A 22647-nucleotide genomic window follows, 5' to 3' on the forward strand; every position below is an offset into this window, starting at 1 on the left:
TGTAGGCATTGGTTATAATATTGGTTATAAACTTTTCTTTAATGTAGATCAGGCAGGGGCAAACTACGGTCCTCCAGGTGTTTTGGACATCAACTGCCACAATTCCTAACAACCGGTGAGAGTTGGAGTCCAAAACACCTGAAGGGCCAAAGTTTGCCCATGCCTGATGTCGATAGTGCAAGGTAAATAGATAGATAGACATTTGGTATATAGTATCGTATGTCCCAACTGTTCTACAGACTTGCTATCCTTTGAACAATTTAAGTCCCTTTTTGATACAATTGTTTGAGGTTTTTTCTCATTTATTTTGCTTTCTCGAATAGTTTGTTGTTGTAATAATTTTTAATTTTCTCCCCACATTACCAGTTTAAAGATTTTAGACAATGTTCCCTGGGCATCATATCCCTTCTGTCCCTTTTGACCGCCAAAGAATTTGCCGCTCCCATAGCCAGGCTTGTGAGTTTCACCACCCTGTAAAAGAGAAATTGCAAATACCTCTGGTGTGTCATTTGAATGCATTACTTTAGAATATGAAAATGGGGGTAAAATTTTCTTAAAACAAGCACATAAAATAACAGGGCTGTGATAATCTACCAACTGATCTAGAAGCAAGACCCAGTCAGTATGACTACGTATGGGACTTTCGTCCAAAGAAGCAATGATAAAATAAAAGGATTGTCATGGTTAACAGTATGATATTTAATAGGAAAGCTGAAAATGTGAACACAAGGTCACTGAGAAGGAACATGTACTTACATATCAGCATTATCCCCTTGTTGGAAAGCATTGTTAAAAATGAGGAAAGGTCGATGAAAGTTATTGCATAACTGTTTGAAAGAAACTGGTAGACTTAGCAGAACTTGGCTGAGCAACTGTGAAAAGGCACTTTAATTTAAATTCAGAACTGACAAATAAAATATGCAGCATCCATGGATGCTTATGAAAACTGATTCAACACATTGCACTACAAGCAGAATGCCCCTTTTAAAAAATTAAACCACTGCATTTTATCTTGGGCACAGCATTAATTTTGAAGGATAAAAGATCACTGTGGAATCCATACCTGCCCAGTTTGCTCAGGTTGCCATGTGCTTACCGCTACCTAATATATGGTGGAAATGAGTTGGAACTGTACTGAGACCACTCAAGCGTTTAACTGAAGCAATAAAGCGATTGGCAATGATCTTTTATGGCCTAGCAAAATGTCTTGCTGATGATGGACACTGCCATTGTGTCCTTGCTGTAAATTTAATCTAACATCACTCTGTGAGCTTTCATTTTGTTTATGACTTCCATGCACTTGTTTTAAATCTGTTATACCCTAGCTATATTTCATAAAGTACCAACAGTTCTACTTGTACTTTGCAAGAGTGACAAACACAGATTCCTTAAGCAGTGGGAAGACTGTTGAAAATATGATTAAGCAACAGGTTTTGCCCAGCTATGGTTTTACATTCATTGGCTTTGCTTCCAAAAGGTTACCAAATTCCAAAACAAAATAAGATTAAAAAATGTGTTATAGGTGTCAGCTCATTGTTGGCTAGGAATAGAATATTATGTATGGATCAAAATTATCAAAATTTGTCAAACCACTTTGATAAAGGGATTATAAAATTGCATTTTATAGCAAAAGAACGCATGTCCTCAGCAGGTTTTTTTCCCAAGTCTAGCAAAATTTGTTCAGGCCGTGCTGGTACCTTTTGGAAAAAAGCTCCACAGTTGTGAATTCTGATGGAAATAACTTTACCAGTAGGCATTTAAAAAATCACATTGGTTCAATATGAACCAAAAAAAACCCACACCCCACCTTACAATTACTATCAATACCCAATATTGGAGTGTTGTGTGGTTTCTTTAAATGTGATTTACCTGCTTCTTTGCAGGAGGTTGGACATGAGGTGTCTTCCAGCTCTATGTTTCTGGGCTATATGGCCGTGTTTTGGCAGCATTTTCTCCTGATGTTTCACTTGCTTCTGTGGCTGGCATCTTTTGAGGATGGCAACCATAGAGGCAGGTGAAACGTCAGGAGAAAATGCTGTTAGAACACGGCCATGCAGCCTAGAAACCACAAAACACTCCAGTGATTCTGGCTGTGAAAGACTTCATAGAATCATAGACTCATTGAGTTGGAAAACACCTCATATGCCATCCAGTCAACCCCCTTGCCAAGAAGCAGGAAAATCGCACAATGTAATACCTAATATTTATCCAAACACTATTATTATGCTTTGATAAGGTAAGTGTCAATATTCTGTTAGAGAACAGCTTTAAAATGTAGGATTGTTCTTTTGTCTCCCAGCCATATCTTGTCCTGTCAACTATTCTTTTGGAGTGACACTGAGCCATCTTGACATGTACTTTGTCCAGAAGATGCCTTTAACCCTTTGTTTATTGACAGTCCTTTCCTCCTCAGATAATCAAGGCCAACTAGTTTCTGGTTGTGAGGTTTTTACATCATTATCTATTAACATTAATTAGTACAAGGGATACAAAAATATGGGTATTTGCATCCTTGATTTAAAAGGGAGGGGAAGAAAAGAAAATCTTTTCACTTTGGAACTTGGTTGGGGAACTTTTGTTTGCACAAAAAGGTATATAGTTTTCCAGCACAGAAACCAACATTCTTTGAGTTCTTTTTCATTGGAGAAAGTTTAGCTCTTCATACAGTAGAGTACAGTAGAGTCTCCCTTATCCAACCTTCATTCATCCAATGTTCTGTATTATCAAATGCAGTCTGCCTCCCGCCCATATCTACAGCTGTTTCAAACCATGGTCTCCAGAGTCATCGTTGGATGTTCAAACCACAACAATGCTGTGGCTCTCTATAAAAATAGTAATACAGTAGAATCTCACTTATCCAACCTTCACTCATCCAACGTTCTGTCTGCCTCCCAACAGGATCCACAGTTGTTTCAATACATAGCGATGTTTTGGTGCTAAATTCGTAAATACAGTAATTACTACATAACGTTACCATGTATTGAACTGCTTTTTCTTCCAATTTGTTGTAAAACATGATGTTTTGGTGCTTAATTTGTAAAATCATAATGTAATTTGATGTTTAATAGGCTTTTCCTTGATTCCTCCTTATTATCCAACATTTTTGCTTATCTATCATTCTGCCGGCTCATTTATGTTGGATAAGCGAGGCTCTACTGTATTTCTTTTAACATTTACACTCTTCAATGTTCTGATGCATTACAGCATTCTAATAGTTAATGAAATCAAATAGCTTTCTGCACAGTGGTTTCATTTATATAATTCAGCCTACCATGAAGAATAAAAAGTTGTCTTTTTCTCCTCCATTTCAACATATGGCCATGCTAAATAGCTAAATGGTCACGTTATACTACAATAAAATGTGAAATATATATACCGTATCGAATAGCGTATATTTTGGCTCTGTACAGGTGGTCTTGTATGTAATGTATTTTTTTTCAAGCAACTCACCCTTTAAAAAAAATATCATCCCAATTTCACAAAACACAAAAAATCAGTAGAACCTCTAAGTAGCCTTAAAGGAACCATGCAGTAAAGTTGCTTGGGTCTGAAGTAAACAGGTTTTTAATGACACTGGAAGTCCAATGAACTTTTGGATTAAAGCAAGCAATGAAACCATGAATGTAAAGACATTGTTTTAGAGCTGGGTATAGATAAAAAAAAGCAAAGAAGCAATAGTCATAAACACAAATGGCAGTATTTGGCTAAAAAGGCAAAACAGCTGGGGAATAAATGCTATTTGGGTCATGGAAAAATAAATGGTTGCAAGTGAAAGCATTTTCGTCACTTACCCAGCTAAACCTGCTGAAGGGCGATCCTCTCCCCTGCACATATAAGAAACAGAAACAGTGACATGGTGACCACCGTGGGACCAAATTGCACTGAAATTGTAGAGGAGAAGAATCCTCAGCAGAAGAGGGTTCCTTTGTTGACTAGGATCCAAGTTTCAAAAATAAAAAGAGAGACAGGTACTACCATTTTGAGGTGGTATAATGCTACAGTGGGCCCTTGAGATCCACTGGGATTGTATTCTAGAAGCCCGTATGGATACCAAACATCCATGGATGCTGAAGACCCCTTATGTACAATGTGGCATATATAAAATAGCAAAATCATAGTTTGCTTTGGAAATTTTAAAATATATATTTTCAAACCGTGAATGGTTGAAAGTAGATGCAGAATCTGTGGATATGGAGAGACAACTCTACTTCAAAATGTAATGCAGCGGTTCAAGTGTTTGAGTGGGATTTGGAAAACTCATATTTCAGTTCCCAAATCATACAACTCATTGGGTGATTTTGGCCCAGTTACTTTCGTTCAACCTTTTCTACTTTTTAGAACAAAAGAGGGGAGGTGACAAACCATGAGCTCAGTGGAGGAAATGAAGAAGACCACAAGACCACCTGTAATTCCATTGTTTTGTGTCTTCAAGACGTTTCTAACCTACAGAGTCCCTACCTATCACAGGGTTTTCTTGGCAAGATTTATTCTGAGTGAGTTTACTATTGCTTTTCTCAGAAGCTGAGAGAGAGGGACATACCAAAGCTCATCCAGTGTGCTTCCATGGTCAAGCAGGAGATTGGAAGCCTGGTCTGCATAGCTGTTCTCCAATGCTTAATCCACTACATCACACTGGATCTATTAATTATTTAAATATAACTAATAAATTGTAATCAAGTCTTGGATGTTCATCTTAAAACACATCTTCTTGTGAGAAGTTGCTTAAAAGTGACTAGGGAACTAAATCCTCAGAGAATTATAGGTTTTTAATTGCTGATTTAGGGTAAAAAATACATGTTCAGTCACTATTAGTTTCATGCAATTTGATTTGGATATTAAGATATGCATCTGTAAAAAAGGAAAATAAATTCAAATAATTATATATTGTAAGTGTTGTAAATTTCATGAATTTTATCTAATTGTTTAGGAAAGAACTGCAGCTGAGAACTAGTTCAAAACCAGTCTTCCCATCAACATTTTAGAGCACTTCTGAAGTACTCATCTGATTGAGACTTTGTACCTGTTTGTATTCTGCCGTTTCCCATAACATGTAACAAATGCAACAAATACAATGAGAAGAACTGACTGATATGTTTGGAGCTTTGGTTCTCTAGATTCAGCAGTGTTCATTAAAGTAAGGCACGACTGGTGAAAACTAATACAAATGAATCATTTGGATCCTAGGAAAAACCATTGCTTTATATCACAAAATGTGGTGATAAAGAAGGCTACCGCTGAAGTTGAGTCCTGATGAGACAAAAATCTGTGGGTCATTGGGACCAAGGTCTGGGAATCGTGTTGCTTACTTCTTCTGGGTGATGTTACACTTTCTTTAAAGAAACAGCTACAACACTGGAAGATGCTTCTGGATCTAGATCTCCATCTATCACTGGGTGACCTCAGTCCATTAACTTCTTTAATTGATATGTTAACTCCATCTATTGACACATACCCTTTCAACTGTGATTCATGCACTGATGACATTATAGACTATCATAATGCATGTTTTGTTGGGCTGACCTTGGTGCCTGATTTGGAAGCTGTAGTTAGTGCAGCAACTGGAATGCTCAGTAGATCATTGGGATGAAATAATTGTACTGTCTTCCTATTAGGCATCAAACTATATCTGTGGTTATCTTGTTGACATACTGATTTATGAATCCCTTATTACATATATACCTTCTTCCATATGTGTGGCCAGTTGAACCTCACTGCTCCATAACAGGAATGTTGTTTCCTAACTTTACAAATTTTTCAGTAGTGCCACTTACCATTTGGAATACTCTGCCCTACTGACTTTCAAGGGGAAGAAAGAGTGTCGGGTTTTTAAATTCCACTTAGAATCATATTTATTTTCACATTCCTTTCTTGCCCAGCAATGATAGTTTCCCTTGCTCCATCTGTATGATGTATAAACATGCAAAATGTGGGTATAATATAAATTTAGGTTCTCAGAGTTGGAGAAATGAGCTATGCCACAATGATCTTTGACTGAAGGAGGAGGGGGAATGTGAAGAAGCAATGCAGGCAGCAACCTGCTGAGAAGTTGTCCTTGGAAGTTGAGCAGAGACTCAAAAGCAGTAAAAGAAAAAGTAGAACAAGTCTCTCTAATCTGGGGATGTCAAAAGCTGTTTATAAATTGGGAACGTAGTTTTTAGCATTTGGTATCAAGCAATTGTGGCCTCTTACAGATGACCTTTGCCATTATTTCTTATTTTTGGAAATAATCCTCAATATGAAAGGATGTCAGATGACAGCATTATGTTTAGGGGTGCCCTCTTTTTGAAGAGCTGTCCTATCTGAGTCTGGTTTAAAGATAACAGTAGGAAGACAGTGTAGTTGGGATCTTGAAATTGCCCATCAATAGCACCTAGGGCCCTTCCCTCCCACACAGCCCTATATCCAAGCATATCAAGGCAGAAATGTGGGGTTGTATTCAGCTGTGTGGAAGGGGCCCTAAAGTGTAGATCAGTGGTTCTAAACTTGTGGGTTGCCAGATGTTTTGGCCTCCAACTCCCAGAAATCCTAACAGCTGTTAAACTGGCTGAGATTTCTGGGAGTTGTAGGCCAAAACACCTGTGGACCTACAGGTTGAGAACCACTAGTGTAGACTAAGGAGGCATACAGGTCACTCTCTCTTAATTGATCAAGATGTTGATCAAGATGTTCTGCACTCCTCTTTAATTGATAGTGATCATATCTCAATAGATAGAATCATATCTCAATAGATAGAATCATAGAAAGAAAGAAAGACAGAAAGAAAGGAAAAAATGTGCATTTTTTATTTCTTGGGGTAATGTATCTCTAGCTACTCTCATAATGTTCAGCAGACCAGATGAAGAAAAACATCAAAGCTTTACCCTCCTTTTAGTTTGAAGCCAGAGGAAATCTCACTGAGAAAATGAACAACCACTCAGCCAGAAGAGAAAGACCTTAATGCTGATCAACATGCAGCTGCTTTGAAACAGCAATATGTATAGAAAAAAGTGTTATATAGCAGTATTCGGGGGGAAAGGAAGTATTGGTAATTCTAAGTAAGGAGGCCATTGCTCAGTACAATTGGGGCCTCTAACATGAATCCATGACAAATGTTTACATGACACTTACCTTTGCCTGCATGGGGGGAGTTGACCTGGGTGACACCTAAAGAGGAAATTAGGAATTAGAATCTCTCTTCAGAATGTATTATTCTAAACAGCATTGCATTCCAGAGAGCCTGTTCCTTTTTTGAGGATATTCTGTTTTCTAGTGCCTCCCACTCAATTTTAGCAGTTAAGCAATATTCTGTCTCCACTGAGCATGTTCAGTCCTTATTGGGGATGATTGGTTCTCCCCCACCGCAAGGCGTTTTGTCCTCTTCTATTTTCTACTGTACATTTTCAGCCCTTATGTAGGTATTACTACCCTATAAAATCCCATGATTATCACTGAATTTATAACCAGATTCTATACATGTGAGTTGAATTGAGCTTATTCTTAAGTAAGAGCAGAAGGGATGTCATTTAATGTAGTGATGTGCTGCAGGGTTCTACAGAATTCAATGTTCACAAAGAAATCAAACACTGGAATCCTTTGAAGGCTTCTAGGGTTGTCCTCCTGTGTGAGTATAATACTATTTTGCTATATATGTGATCATACATGCTGGACACTAGAAATTAAGTGACTGATGGTGATGATGCCCTAAAAATTAGAAAGGTTTTTTAAACTAAACTTTTTTTTGTCTCAGATTTCATTAAGAATGCCTCTTTGTTCTTTAAATATATTCTGAAAGACATTCCAGCACCTTTCTTGAGGAAATGATCTTATTGGATTCTAATGTGATCTGTAAACCCTGTTAAGATTTCTCAGAATGAAAATGATTATCATCTGTATGATTCTCCTTATTCATAGAGCCCTTTTGATATGTCAGCCCAGACTACTGTATATTCTACTTCCCAGAAGAATGTTGTTAAGCAGATTCCTCCCATTTTATTCCAGATCTGATGGGTAAATTTATTACAGAACTTAGTTTTGTAGCCCAGTTTATTAGATCCTCAGAAAAGAACTGGATGCAGGGAGAACTATGTTATCAGCCTTACATCATATTCTCTTTCCTTTGATGGTGTGTAGCAAAACAAAACATATGAGATATTTTCTTTCCACTTGGTTTGGTTTCCTTGGCATATGCAGGTAGAAACCAATTAAGTAGAGCAAGACATGAAAATAGGAAGACAATATATATTTTCGTTCAATGCATGTGACTGAGGAAAGCGGAATCAGAGACATGATGTTGGCTGCTTTCAGCAGTTATGTAATGCCTTTTAAAAGTAGCCTAAGACAGGACATTGTGAGCTTAAAATGTACTGTCTAAGACTACATTTTAAAATGTTCTTTATTAGTTGGATTTTCTGCTCTTCCACTTTTCAGATGCTCAAGAGGTGGCAGGGGAATGATCTGATATGAATAGCAAAATTTTCAGACAACTCCCTGCTTATGTAGCTCTTTACCCTGGCTTATGGGATGAGCCTGAGGGATTTACAACACAGTTCACAAACTAGAAACAGTTTATCAGACGTTTAAAACATTCAGGAGGAAATCTTTTAATAGGGCTGTCAAAAATTGAAGGCAGCTTGACAAACAAGGGAGTCTCTCAGCATTTACAGAGTCTCTGGTAAATTTACATTTTTTACAGCTCAGTATTTCAAACACAGTTTATATCTTTTGACTATGCAATCTTTGTGGACAAAAAGGTCTCTCAACTTTTCCCACATTGTGAGCAACAACTTACCTTCATCCTATATAAATTCTCAGGGAAATTCATATAAATGTTCATGTCGGTAATGTTTACTGTAGAGCTGATGTGAAAAGAGATTTAACCAGAATACATTATCTCAATGTGTATGTTTCTTTTCTTTAGTAATGTTTTATGGAATGGAGCCAAGTGTTTCCCTTTCCAAACATTCCTTGTTTAGTGTCATATTATATTTGCTTTTCAATTTCAGAAATAGGGGGCTGGGGTTGTTGCATTTTCTGCCTATAATTCCAGAATAACTTGGATAGTTTTGGATATCACGAAATTTAGGTCTTTTCTCCCTACATAATTTGAGCACTTTAGGTCCACTTTAATAGCAATGGCAACATCTTATGAAATCCTGGGGGCTGTAGTTTGGCGAGGCCCCAGACAGTCTCTCTGGCCGAGAATTCTCAATCCTTCTCCCTAAATTGCATTTTTTCGCTTGCTTCTGTTAGTATTAAAGCAGGCCAATTTTAAAAACAGGAGACTTTCTTCTACTCCTGAAAAATCAATTCTCAAATGCACAATCATAACTGGTTTCTATTTTTTCCTTCCCACTTTTGCTTGTTTGGGAAATGTCTTTTAAAAAATAATCTTTAAAAGTAAAAGCTATTTTATAAACCTAACACGGGAAACCAAAAGCACAATATTAAATTCAAAGCAGACAAAGGCAACAGATTGGTTTCTTTAAAGGTGGGTTGGAAATAGACGACACTGTAAACCAAACAAGTTTTTAAAGTCCTGTAATTGAAACTGCATGATTTATTGACCAGCCTTATAGACAGGAGTTCAGTACAACTTTCTCCCAAGTTGCCTTAATAACAGTATTGGCTCTGGTCTAGTTCCAACATGTCCTCCAACAGTTCACAGATTAAAATCAGCGCACATCTGAACGAACAAGATCAGAATGTGGTCAAGGAGGCCAAAGGTGTTAAAAAGGAACACAAAAGTTTTAGCGGGGCTATCCCTGGCCAACTAAGAAAACCAAAATCCTTTCCTTCTCCACTCTTTCTGCTCAATACAAATTTGCAGTTTCAACTCAGCTAGCAGCAATCAAAGTAAGCTGAGGACAAAGAGGAAAAGGAATAGAGGAGACAAGCTAGCATTGGGAAAGTACCTGAAAAAATGGGTAGAGAGATAAGTACATTTTTCTAGCCAAACTAGGACAGTTGGTGCCGTGAGACTCTAATATTCATATAAGATCCACCCTCATAAGTCTTGGAGGAGATGGATCCAGATATTCCCTTAAGATAGTAGAAGTAATCCTTCCATTAAAGAGAATACAACAGGTTATGCAAAGTATATTTGTACATCTGTTTATTTGTATAGGGGATTGTGGATTTTTCAAAAAGAAATGGCATACACAATATTTGTTTACCCTGTCAGTATTCTATTCTGCTGTATAACTGACCTTTGGGTGTTATTAGATAAGTATTGTATTTTTTTAAAGGAGGGGATTTCCTTTCAGCCCAAAATGACTAAAGTGGAAGGCAAACTTACAATGCTCTTGAAGAAGTGGACTACTGGGTTGTCATCCACATAATGTCCACGCTGAGACCTTTGGTGAGGCAGAGAACTTACGTGGCTAGCTCTGGCAGCATGGTGATAGTCCTGAAACACAGGATAAGTTATATTTGTAGATCAATATGCAACCTGAAAGAGAGAGAAAAACATGCTCCCCTTTGGAAAGCCAATCCGAATCAATCACATTATTCTTAAATAAAGAGGAGATGAAAGGAAATGGAAAGAGATATTGGATACAGAAGAGCATAGAAACCTAATAGATCAGACCGAAGGGCTCATCCAGTCCAGCATAGTCTCCCAGCAGTGGCCAGCCAAATGCTAGCAGGAAGCCCAGATGCAGGGCACAAAGGCAATCATTTTCTACCTTGTATTCAGAGGTATACTGCTCCTGAATATGGATATTCCATTTTCAGCTGTTGTGGCTAAGGGCCAATAATCAACCTATTCATTGCATGCAATCTTCTGTGTTCTGCTTTTGCCACAAATATAATTTCTTGGCAGTAAAATATTTTATGGTTAATATATCTGATGAAACATTACATTTGCAGAGACCAGTGTTTTCCTTATGCATGAACATCTATCCTATCACCACTTCTCCTTGAAATCCCTAGTCTTTTTGCACAGCACCTTCAAAACATGGGCATGGGCATTCTGTTATTAATTGTTGATCATAAAATATGAAGCTGAGTCAGACCCTAGGTCAGTCCAGTCTGCTCTGACTGACCATGGCCCTTTGAAATCTTGCAACCAAAGATAGATCCTTCTTGGGTGTAGATGTTGAAAACCCAGGTCTATCTGTAAATCATGTAACATTGTTGTTGACCTCAGTATGCACTTATCTTTTGGTAAATAAAAAGGAGATGTTGAACGGAGGTCTTTGTTTTTGACAGTCCCCAGTTGGTCAATAATTTAAATATTTAGGATGTGGAACTATTTGCATGAGATTAGGCTACTCTTTCCTTTGCAACTGGGGGTGGATACAGAAAGCCATTTAGCATGGGATGGCTTCTTTGTAACCTCACCACACTTTATAGCCATATGAAGAACAGCTTACTGATGTTCAACTGTGGATGCAGAAAATTCTTTTTTTTAGAAGACTACAAATTGGACCATATGCTATCAAGAGGAGGTTCCAGTTCTACTATACCTCCCTGAACACACCAATCTTGTCTGATTTTGGAAACTAAGCAGCGCCTGGTTAGTATTTGGATGGAAGACCACCAGGAAATACCAGGGATCTCCAGGTATGGCTAGGAAAGACTCCTGACAAAATACTGGAGAGCCGCTGCCAGTCAGTGTTGACAATACTGGGCTAGATGGACCAATGGTCTGACTCAGTATCAGGCAGCTTTCAATGTTCCTATTTTTGTTAACAAATTGCCAGCTTGTGGTAAATGATAATCTGTATCCACCAAGAGTCTTAGGAGGGATGTTGGAATAAGAGATGAAAATAAAGCAAAAAGCAAACAAAACATTGGACCAAGTCGTACTACAAATCTAGATGCTTTCAAGTTACATAGAAAAAAAATCTTTAGGCATTAATGCTTTAAAGTATGTAATTTTTTAAAATAAAATGAATTATGAAGTTATGCGCTATGGCTGATGTTAACTGAGTGAGGTGGAATGTTCTTTATCCCAAATGTATCTAGATAAAAATTGGCCTACTGGGTTACAAATATTTCCAGACAGGCTTAGCTAATTCCCCCACATAACCAGTTAGCAGAAAGGTCAACAAGACACATAGACAATGTTCAGCTAGGAAAGAATGACATAATGGCCTCCAGTGTCAAAGGACCTTTATACTTCAGAGAAAAGTAGGTGAAACAAAAGAGATTGGCCACTATGACCAGAATTATGTTGCAGCTTTGAACTCTCATAACTGTTGTTACATAAACAGTTTTGGTTTTCAGAGGTTGTGCAAGGGCGATGTTCTATTTAAGGTTGCACAAACCCTGTTACCTCAAATGGTTGCTCTGTCTAGGAGCTACTCTAAATGTGGCCCTTAATGGTGGATGGGGAATTGGGTCAACTGGGCAAGTGGAGAGTAGTACTGCTCATCATGCAGTTGATTGCACAGAGGTTTTATTTGATAACTTCAGTTAACCTATATTGACATAATATTATGCTGTGCAACCCGTGAACAGACTCTTAGCTCAGATTAACAGGAGATAATTAATTGGAAAATATGTTGATTCAAGAGCAGGGCCACTTTGTTGTTCTCAAAGTGCTTTTATGTAGCATACTCCATTATGTTTCACTCTGGTCTGTTTCATCCCTCCTTCCTGGTTTGTCTTTTCCATTTTAAATGCCAGTCAGCATTATATGGTTGTTGAACATGCTCAGTCTTATTGGGCGGTTTCACCTCTATCTATCTATCTATCTATCTATCTATCTTATCTATCTATCTTTGGATTTCAGCAAAATCAGTATTTGAGTCTGTTGATAACTCCCATATATATGTATGTGAAGATGTGCCATTTATCTCGACACAAGTGATGGCGCTCATGTTTGAATTTTGGACATGGGTAGGAGAAATACTATAGTATGGAATGGTCCTGTTGACCGTTTCAGCCAGCCAGTCATGCTTCTTTCCCCCTTTCCAACCATCAGTCATTTTTCATGGCTTCTTGTCTTGTTCTGTCCCCATTGGGCTGTTCTTGTTTGCCCAACATACCAACTAAGGTTCTCCAAAAAGGATTTTTCATTTTCTCCAACTTCTGGGTACATCACAAGCCTGTGGATATCTCCCTCTTTTATATAGATAATACCATTCTATCTACATAGGAGCCATGACTTAAAGGACAGAGGTTACTATTAGTAGGTATGTATGATGATGAATCAGTTCAAATCATATTTGATCCATTACATGGTAGATGAACAATATAGTATGATGCTCTTTTAATGTAAGGTCCCCTTTCTAAAGGTGACTAAGAGCACATTGCAGAACAAGTTAAATGTGTTAAAGTGTGTTGGATATTCTTAGCTCGCATGTTGTAATGTTTGTATTTGTAACTAATTTTGCCCTCTATATACCTGAGACTTAGCTACTTTTCCATTCCACCTGAAGAAGTTTAACTTGCAAGCTGTGTAACTTGAAAGCTCCCAGCGTCCTAGACCAAGGGAAGTCTTGTGACTGCTCTCATGCCTTTCAAAGGTACTGTGAGACTAGGTAAAATAAGGTTTAATGAGCACTATATTTAATATATGTAATTCAATCTCATGCTCTTGTTGTTAGCAGCAAAAACAGACATTTACTTAACATTTGTTCCAAAATAGTCTAAAACAAAAGTTGAGCACAATGTCTGAATTTCTCATGTTTTCTTCCAGCTGCTTGGCATTCAATATACAGAGTGTATCAAAAAATGGACCCAATTTGAAATTACTATTTCTCTCTAACCATAAACCACTAATGAATGAAATTCTTACCACTTGAAAGGGTGGGGCATAGAGTTTCAAATATTACCACTAGATGCCTCTCCCAGCACACAAACAGTCTCTAGCCTCAGTTATTTGCAGGACTGAGACCCAGCAACATAAGGTCTAATGAGATATTCTCAATTTGCATTTATTTTATAGATTTGTTTCTGGCTCAAAATGGTTACTAAAACTTGATAACTCATTAACCCATTTGCAATGTTTCGTGTAACTGTAACATGTTGCTATCATGAAATATACTGCTTTGAAATTGCATCCATCATTTCGAAACACTCTGTATTAACTACAACTGGGGACAGTAATATTTAAATAAAACCGGTGCTTCTCAGGCTATTTCATGTTGGGGACTGACACCCCTTCCCCAATGTGTAATGATACCATATTTAGCTCATCAGATATTACTCATTTTTCTTTTTTCCCCCCCTGGAAACCAGCCAATTTTTCATGGATTGGCACTGGTCCACTTTGAATGGTGCTGCATACAGAGACTATTTGCCAAGAAGTTGGATATGCCATAATATAGTTGTGTATTTTTGTCCATTTTTGTAGAGCTTTATCTGTTCATTTATTAACCTTTAAATTAAATTAAATTTATTAACCTTTAAAGATCAAATTGCCTTGCCACATTTTTCATAATTTGTAAGAAAGATAAATCTGGGAGAGAATGAATCAATACAATTAAAAATAAAGCCTATTGCTAAGTGGTACCCTTTGACTCACACAAAGTTTCAGAACTGCATGAACATAAAAATCTGGCTCCACAACATCTCTACCAATATCTAATATAGACAATTTCCCATTGAATATTTGATTATACATGCATTGTACACATGATCTGTATGTAAATTCCAGTCTCATTTGAGGCCTATATTTTAATTAATGGAGGACCTGAACCATGTGAACTACTCCAGGAATGCTTGCCATCGTATTCCCATTGCTACTTGTTTTGAAAGCAGAGAAATTAATAGACTTAGTTGATGCCATAGCTGTCTGAGATTCCCCCTCAACTAGCACTCCAAGGAGTAACAATTGTTTTACTCATTGTCACAACTTGGAGATAGCTTAAGTTTTAAACCAAAAGTGCTTTACCATCAGGCTCAGAAACATCAAAATAAACCAAATTGGTAATGTGATGTGTGGCTGTGTAAGAAAAACATCATGTATGCTTGTCCACTATGCCCTGCCTCATGTACAGAGGAAGAATTGTTGGAGGCTATAGACAAAGCTATTGCTGTTGCCCGTTTTTGGTCAAAAGATATTTAGCTGCCTGCGCTCCTTCTATTCTTATGAGTTTATACTAATTTATGCAATGCTTTTGATACAAAATGAAAATAAAAACCTGAAGATCAATTTGGTGGCTATTCAAAACCAGGATGCTCAGAGCAGTGTGTGCTAAAACATTTACAGACCTACAGATCACTGAAATAGACCTTTTAGGCACATTGTTATTGTTAGAGGTGAATAAGGAAAGAAAAGGAATTGCCATACACCTGTATGCTTGAGACCTGTCAATGAAAGAAATACAGTCTGGGATGCAGCAAATAATTACAATCTTTCCTAAATCCTGACAGTTGAAGAGGCCTAGAGAGACTAGCTTACTGACAGGCACCTATTGCTGGGTAATGAGTTCCCATGTGAAGTTCCAGATAAAGTAGATCTATTCCAATTTATTTCAGACTTCTAGGATTACTTCTGCAGCTGAAGGTCCAATTAGAGTATTCCTTTCCTATCTTTTTCATATCAAGGATCCTTTCTAAAAGCATCATCCTAAAAGCCTTCTTAAAGGATAACAGAGACCTTGCTGTGATTGTGGCAGGAGTAGGCAATCGAGGGAAGGCGGAATTAGCCCCTATGGGATCTGGTAGACCTCCCCTGCTGCATGCTCCAGGACCATGAATTTTCCTCCATTTTTCTAGAGATCATAGGAGCTATCTTTGGCATATATTTAATAATAATAATAATAATAAGAAGAAGAAGAAGAAGAAGAAGAAGAAGAAGAAGAAGAAGGCAATCCCAGGCGACAGCAGGATTGAAGAGAAACAACTGGAAAAGCTGACACGATATGAGGATTTAAAGATCAAATTGCAAAGACTCTGGCACAAGCCAGTCAAAGTGGTCCCAGTGGTGATCGGCACACTGGGTGTAGTGCCTAAAGACTTTGGCCTGTACTTAAACACAATTGCTGTTGGCAAAATTACCATCTGCCAGCTGCAAAAGGCCACCTTACTGGGATTTGCATGCATTATTTTCCAATACATCACACAGTCCTAGACACTTGGGGAAGTGTCCGACGTGTGATCCAGTTCAACAGCCAGCAGAGTGTCTGCTGTGGATTCATCTTGTGGTGTTTCAAATAATAATAACAACTTTATTCTTATATCCCACCACCATCTCTCTGAAGGGACTTGGGGCAGCTTACAGATGGCACAAAGTGCCTAAAAGGAAACATAAAAGTGAACACAATATAAAATACAATAAAATAAGACACGAGCACATATCAAAACATCAATTCAGACTCAATCAAGCTGCAATCCTCTAACTGTGGTGGTAGATTACTGGCACCTTCCTGTTTGCTCTAAGATGAGTATACACTTAAAAAACAAACAAAAAGTTTTTATCTAGTTGGTTTACCTAGTGAGCACATGCATACTGGCAAGGCCAACCTTGGTGCTTGTGGTCCATACTGTCCCTATCCCTGGATAATAGAATTTCGTGGAAAAGAGTTGTCTTGGGCCATGTAACCTGTGGACTATTGTTTTAAAACCAAGTTTCAGATTTACTGTGGTAGTTGTGCTTATTTTTTTAACCCTAATGGAAATAGAATGCGTTAATCTATTTTTACTTGTATCTTGCCACCCCCAAATCTCCATGAAAACAACTTCTGCCATAATTCAGCGGAAATGGGGCATCCCTAGCTCTGGTAACTAAGCAACAAGAATTACCAAGGCAACCAGTCAGGCTCAGGTGGATGAAAGCTGGGAGGTAAGAGGAAATGAGTGGTGAGGTGAATTCAAATTCAAGAGCTATTGTAAAATGGTATTCATTAAGCTAAATGGAGAGATCCCTAGAGAGAGGAAGAAAATAGGTGCCACAAACCTTTGTTGTTTTTCTTAGTACCTTCTTTCCACCCATGTCGTAGAACAAGAGTCCTACAGCTATCTCTCTCTCTTTGAGAACTGGTAAGTAAGCTTGGGATTTAAAAAAAGATTGTTCTTATTTTGTTGGATGGAGTCCGTAATTTTGTGAAAAATAACCTGTAGCTGTTTTCCAGGGAGGACACATGTCTGAACAGACAAGCAAGCATGCAAAAAAATGATTTGCTTTTGAAACACACAGTTTCTGTGGCTTAGTTCTCTAATATGGCTTGAAATTTTCCACCCTTAATTTATATCGACACTTACCAATAAGGCACAGCCTTCCATTTGAGCAGAAGACCTGAGATTGTGCTTGTACAGAAGAGAGAACCTGCTTTTTAAACAAATAGCCTACCATATAACATGCATCTACCAATTTGAAATTATTATTTCTCTGTAACCATAAACCACTCATGAATGACCCATGCTTTTGTACTGACCTTCCCAAGAGTACGTTTTTCTAACCCCCCCTATTTTGTTATATTTTGTTCCACTTTCCTCCAAAGAGCTCAGAGTGGTGTTTATGGATCTTCCCCTTCCCGTTTTAACTCACTATATTTTAAAAGACCCATTTTCGATCATGCCAAAGACATATCTAGGCTAATATTCTGTTCCCACAGTAGGTAGTCCCATTGGCCTTGGCAGCCCACCAGCAAAAGTTGAGTACAATGACATCTTCCATCTTGTGTTCCTCATCAACTCATAGAGGTGCACTGCCTCTGATACCAAGGTGCCATAAAGCCATTCTACTTAGAAGTTATCTATTATTCCATCTCCATAAATGTATTCAACCAGTCTTTGTTCACACTATCCTAAATCATTAGGTTACCAGTAACTTGTCTACCTCGCTACTTAGCTCCCACCTCCAGATTGCTTATGAATAAGCTAAAACACACTGGATTCAGTAAAGTTCTCTGAAGGACCCCAATAGCTGCACTGTAAGAATGGACAATTTCTCTGTTTTCTGTTCTTTAGCCAGTTTTCAATCCATAAGACATTTTCTCCTCTTATTCCATGATTGCTAAGGTAGCTGGGGAGTTATGGGATCCTTTGGTAAATGTCAGATCCTTTGAAAGGCCAAGATAACTACTAGAGGATCACTTCTGTTTATTGATATTTTCAAAGAAGTCTAAAAGGTTAGTGAGACAAAACTTACCTTTGCAGAAGCCATGTTGACTCTCTTTCAGCAGGGTTTGCCTTTCTGTATGGTTGATAATTTTATCCTTTATAACACTTTCCACCAATTTACCTGTAAGGTCGATCAGGCTGAGAGAGAATGGCGCAAAGTCATCTAATGAACTTCACAGCTCAATGGGGACTGGAACTGGCATATCACCAGTCTAACAGTTTCACCACCACAGCTATCAAAATGAGTTTTTGCAATGGCAAATGAACAATATCCAAATAATAGAAGACAGGATTGCAATTAGTCAGTATTTTCTGTTTGTGTACTTCCAGAGACACCCCAAGTAAACACCTTCTGGTCAAATGAAATTTAGTATAATGCCAAGTTTCTAACTTTGTTTGTGGTTTTTCTATACATTATATCTGTATTCTCAATTTGCTTCTGGCATGATAAATAATAAATAAATTTGTGTACAATAACAAAGATAGACATTTAGAATCTCCCTTTCCATTTTCATAAAGGAACCATGTGGATTAGAAGACTCTACATGATCCAACCTAGCAGAGTCCTGAGGTTAAAAAGCCTGCAATAACCTTGACCATTGGGGCTGATGAGAAAAGAAATCCAGAACATAAGAAGAATACATTTTAGTAAGAGCTTTGAACTTTCCCCTTTCCATCACTTTGATGTTCATGTTTACATTTCACTGCAGATTCTTCAGGAAAGAGGTTAGAACCTTTTGGTATAATTCATCAGTCAAGGACTGAGAACTGGTACACAGTAGGATTTTATAGTAGCTTCCCCAAAATCATCAACACACCCATATTAAATTCAGAAGTAAAGCTTCTGGACTTTTCAGCAAGTAATTATGTTATTGTTCTATCTCTATGCTTCTACACACAAAAGATGGCTTTGTTCAGTCCACCTGTGGAGGATGCCCGAAAACCTTTTCTTCTACCATTAACCAGTGTGTAATTAAGTATTTCTATAATGACATTCTGCAGTACAATGATCTGCATATGGGGAAACCTGAAACAGCAGCATATCCATAATTCAAAATAAATAACCGGGTCTCTTTCACATGACAGCAATACTATTATGATTCCATTGTAACTGTCTTGGCAACATTCTATAGAATTTTGAGATTTGCCCTTTAAGGATGGCTATTTAAAATTCTCAGGCAGAGAGCTATAGTGCTTAAGCTGCAAATCCAAAGATTGCATAGGATACAGCCAGGGAAGTTAAGGTGGAATCATAGTGCCACCTTATCTCATGAATTGGCTAAGAACTATGAGCTTTCGGAAAGTGAAATTCTTCTAAGAGGAAAGAATATGTAACCACCACTTCTTTATACTGTCCTCTAGCAACCAGGAATAATGAAATTGACTTCTGAAATGAGAATGGTCTCCTTTCTCATTTCAGCAGTCAATATAGTATATATAGGTATTGAACAGTACTCTTTTGTAAATACTGCTATTAAAACTATTGCATCCCAAGTGCACAGCTACAGACTGTAAGAGGTTAGCATTTCCATACTTGGAAGTATACATTTTACAGTGGGTCAGAACAGAAATGGTGATTTTGTAAAGAATCTCCATGACTACTTTTCAAGGAAATAACAAGAGTTAGTCTGACTTCTAGAATGGTCTTGTTCTGCTAGAGTACTTAAAATGCATTTATTAATAGGAGAAATTTGATTTTTTTTTGCAGAAATAAACCAACACTGATTTCTGTGGAACATATTTGCAAATGGCATGCACAGGAAGTGCAGGATAGTCTTAATATTTCTTTTAAAATTATGTATTGACTTCTCCTTACACATTTGAATGAAGGCTCTGGTCTGCCACTCTAACCACTATCCCAGGGCCAAGGAACAGGTAGATAGATGTCCACATGATCTTTAATGGTAACATCCATCAGCCATAATCAGCATAACTAATGGCAATGGATGCTGGGAGCTACCATCTGATGAATGATGTTTCCTATCCTTGAACTCTACCATTCTGTTATCAAATCTAGGGATACTATTCCCTCAAATAGATTATTCTTCCTTTACTTTTGACTTTTTTGTCCTTACTGATGTTATGTTCTTTAATTCTTCTGTTATCTCCAGTAGTCATAATTAGCAGTGAGAGCAAATAAAGAAAGAAGCATCTAAAAGTAAGAGAATTAACAGCATTGGAACAAAGCTTACAGGAGATGACAAAGTTTCAGAAAGCCATTAGTATTTTTTTATTGTTGTTTGAAACATATTGAGTTTTCACATCATTGCTACATTATAAAAATATCCATGAATTCCCTTTCTAACACTAACCACATGAAATCAATTCTTAATTATTACTTTATTCTTGATCATTGAACGTGAACCCAGGAAACATGAACTCTCATTGAAGGAAAGATGACTGAAGCTATTATACTTTGGGCATCATGATGTGACTCACTGGAAAAGATTATAGTGCTTGGTATTGTGGAAAGCAGTAACAGAACAAAACTGTGCTAGATGTGGATTGCTTCAGTCATGTCCCTGAGTTTTCAAGATCTCAGCAGGGCAGGTGTTGACCTGAGGCTCTCTCATTCATAAGGCTGCCATAAATCAAAATTGATTGGATGGCAAATAATAACATTTCTTCAGGATGTCTCACTATTTTGGGTTTACATTAAACCTGTGCACTTGTATGTGCATGATACTGCTGCACTTACCTATTACATAGGCATATACCATTGTGGTTATATGCACATTGTTTACTCCAGACTGGAATCTACTGTAAATTTGAGTAACATACATATCAGACAGCATCAACATATCCAAATGTCACTATTGTGCATGGTTTGAGAATTTCTAGTATACAGGCATTGTTTCCTGTTTTCTCAGGTTGGGGGGTAGTTTTTGCTTTTTGGCATTTGTCTTTCAGGTTTTACTTTTTCCAATCTCTGGATATAACCATGTTTGGGATACAGTTAACCTACACCTATCTATAAGGAAACTGCATGCATATCTGTGGTGGGTGTATTTAGTTTTAATGTTTGTAAGATCTCACTTCACTGTTAACTAGTTGGGAATGTTGTCCTGTCCATCTGCTAGGGTTATATACCCTGATCAAAAGTCTCTTTGTTAGTCTGAATACTTTTTATTCTGAAATTCATTGTCATTGTAATGACTGGTTCTTACTTCCGTTTATTGGTTGAGTGAAGATGTTCATAGGTGAATAGAATACATGCAGAGTGTTTCTATATATAGGTCACTGACCTAAATGTATTCTTCTGTCTTTATTAATTACCCCTTTTAATAGTTATCCTGCCATAAACCGAGAGCTCTCAGGGTGAAATCTCAGGCAGTAAAACTATATCACATAATGAAAAAGACAATATGAGACAGTTTTAAATGTCATAAGCAATCTAAAGGAGTCAACAACCCAGTTGGTCAAATCATGGTCACTGGATCCCAAACATTTCAATGAAGAGCCAAGTTTAATTTGACACCAAAATAAAGTAGCAATCAAGCCTCGGAGGAGAAAACATTGTTCAGGTGGTGGTGGTGGTGGTGGGGGGGGGGGTGCAGTGGAGAAGGATCTGAAATTATGATGACATGAATCTTCCCTATCTATTATATTCTTGGACAAATTGCTTCCTGGCTTCATTAAAAATGGGATTGTTAAATAAATCAGCAATATTCTAACTCTGCATTTGTTTTTATAGGCAGATATAATCCTATGTATCATGCCGGCCACATGACTTATGGACAACGCTGGCTCTTCGGCTTAGAAATGGAGATGAGCACCACACCCCAGAGTCGGACATGAATGGATTTAGTGTCAGAGGAAAACCTTTACCTTTACCTTACAAATTAAAATACTCCAAATTCTAAACTTTTGCATATTTTGATATTATCAGAGCATATGTCTTTTTACTCATAATATGGACAGATATTGGAAGGATATTGAAAAATCAGATTTAATATTTCTAGTGACTTTTATTGTGAACTTGAAGAAGCACCTAAAGGTGCTCTGAATAAAATAAATTATACCAAGGTGAAATAATTTCAAATAAAACTAACTATCAAGTAGCCATTTCATAATTATTGAACCAGGCATACAGTTTAGTAAAGTGCTTCATGTGTGCATTAGCACACCACACAATGAGCCAGTTGCAGTGGTTTACAGGGAAGTGACAGCCAAATCATAGCAGCAATCTATAAGTAACGCCAGCTTTTATTACTACTTGTTAGTACTTAAATCACTATTTCAAAACTGACATGACTTATTGGATAGAAATAGGTGATACAGTAAATATACCAGGTCCAGGCCTTTCATTTTCTATTCCACATGAGCAGTAACATTTTATGATGAAATAATCTTCCCTACCATCCCTCTCTGTATGTATATGCAGTTGATCATGTAGGTTATATAACAACAAACCTCCCTTTCCTGCACTTATGCTCTCCTATTCCTGTTATTTCTTTTCTTGCATTGGTTATGGATAAGTATTGTGTTTAAAGATTATTTCTTTAGCACAGCATGCATGCTTCAGATGGGGGAACACCCGTGAGCCCTTTGGGAAAACACACAGCTCAAATCTCACTTATCAGATATTTGTTAGGGAAGAAGTGGGAGACCTAATCATGCTGTGACTTTTTTGAAGCAGAGAGAAAAGGCTAC

The 22647-nt window shown here is 37.5% G+C and overlaps 1 protein-coding gene across 3 annotated transcripts in view; it reads right to left on the reverse strand.

Moving 5' to 3' along the window:
• The window catches only part of MBP (myelin basic protein), a 144561-nt gene that overhangs the window by 5599 nt on the left and 116315 nt on the right, over positions 1 to 22647 (reverse strand). Inside the window, exons 5-9 of one of the 3 annotated variants that reach the window (XM_060774956.2) lie at positions 13331 to 13462; positions 10274 to 10384; positions 7108 to 7143; positions 3792 to 3824; positions 364 to 471 (exon numbers count right to left, since the gene is read on the reverse strand). In XM_060774956.2, coding sequence (XP_060630939.2) covers positions 364 to 471; positions 3792 to 3824; positions 7108 to 7143; positions 10274 to 10384; positions 13331 to 13462 — 420 coding nt within the window. The remainder of the gene's footprint in view (positions 1 to 363; positions 472 to 3791; positions 3825 to 7107; positions 7144 to 10273; positions 10385 to 13330; positions 13463 to 22647) is intronic. The other 2 variants (XM_060774957.2, XM_060774958.2) reach the window with 2 other exon arrangements.

This window comes from Anolis sagrei, chromosome 4, assembly GCF_037176765.1.
Source record: "Anolis sagrei isolate rAnoSag1 chromosome 4, rAnoSag1.mat, whole genome shotgun sequence".
In the NCBI taxonomy this organism is placed as follows: Eukaryota; Metazoa; Chordata; class Lepidosauria; order Squamata; family Dactyloidae; genus Anolis; species Anolis sagrei.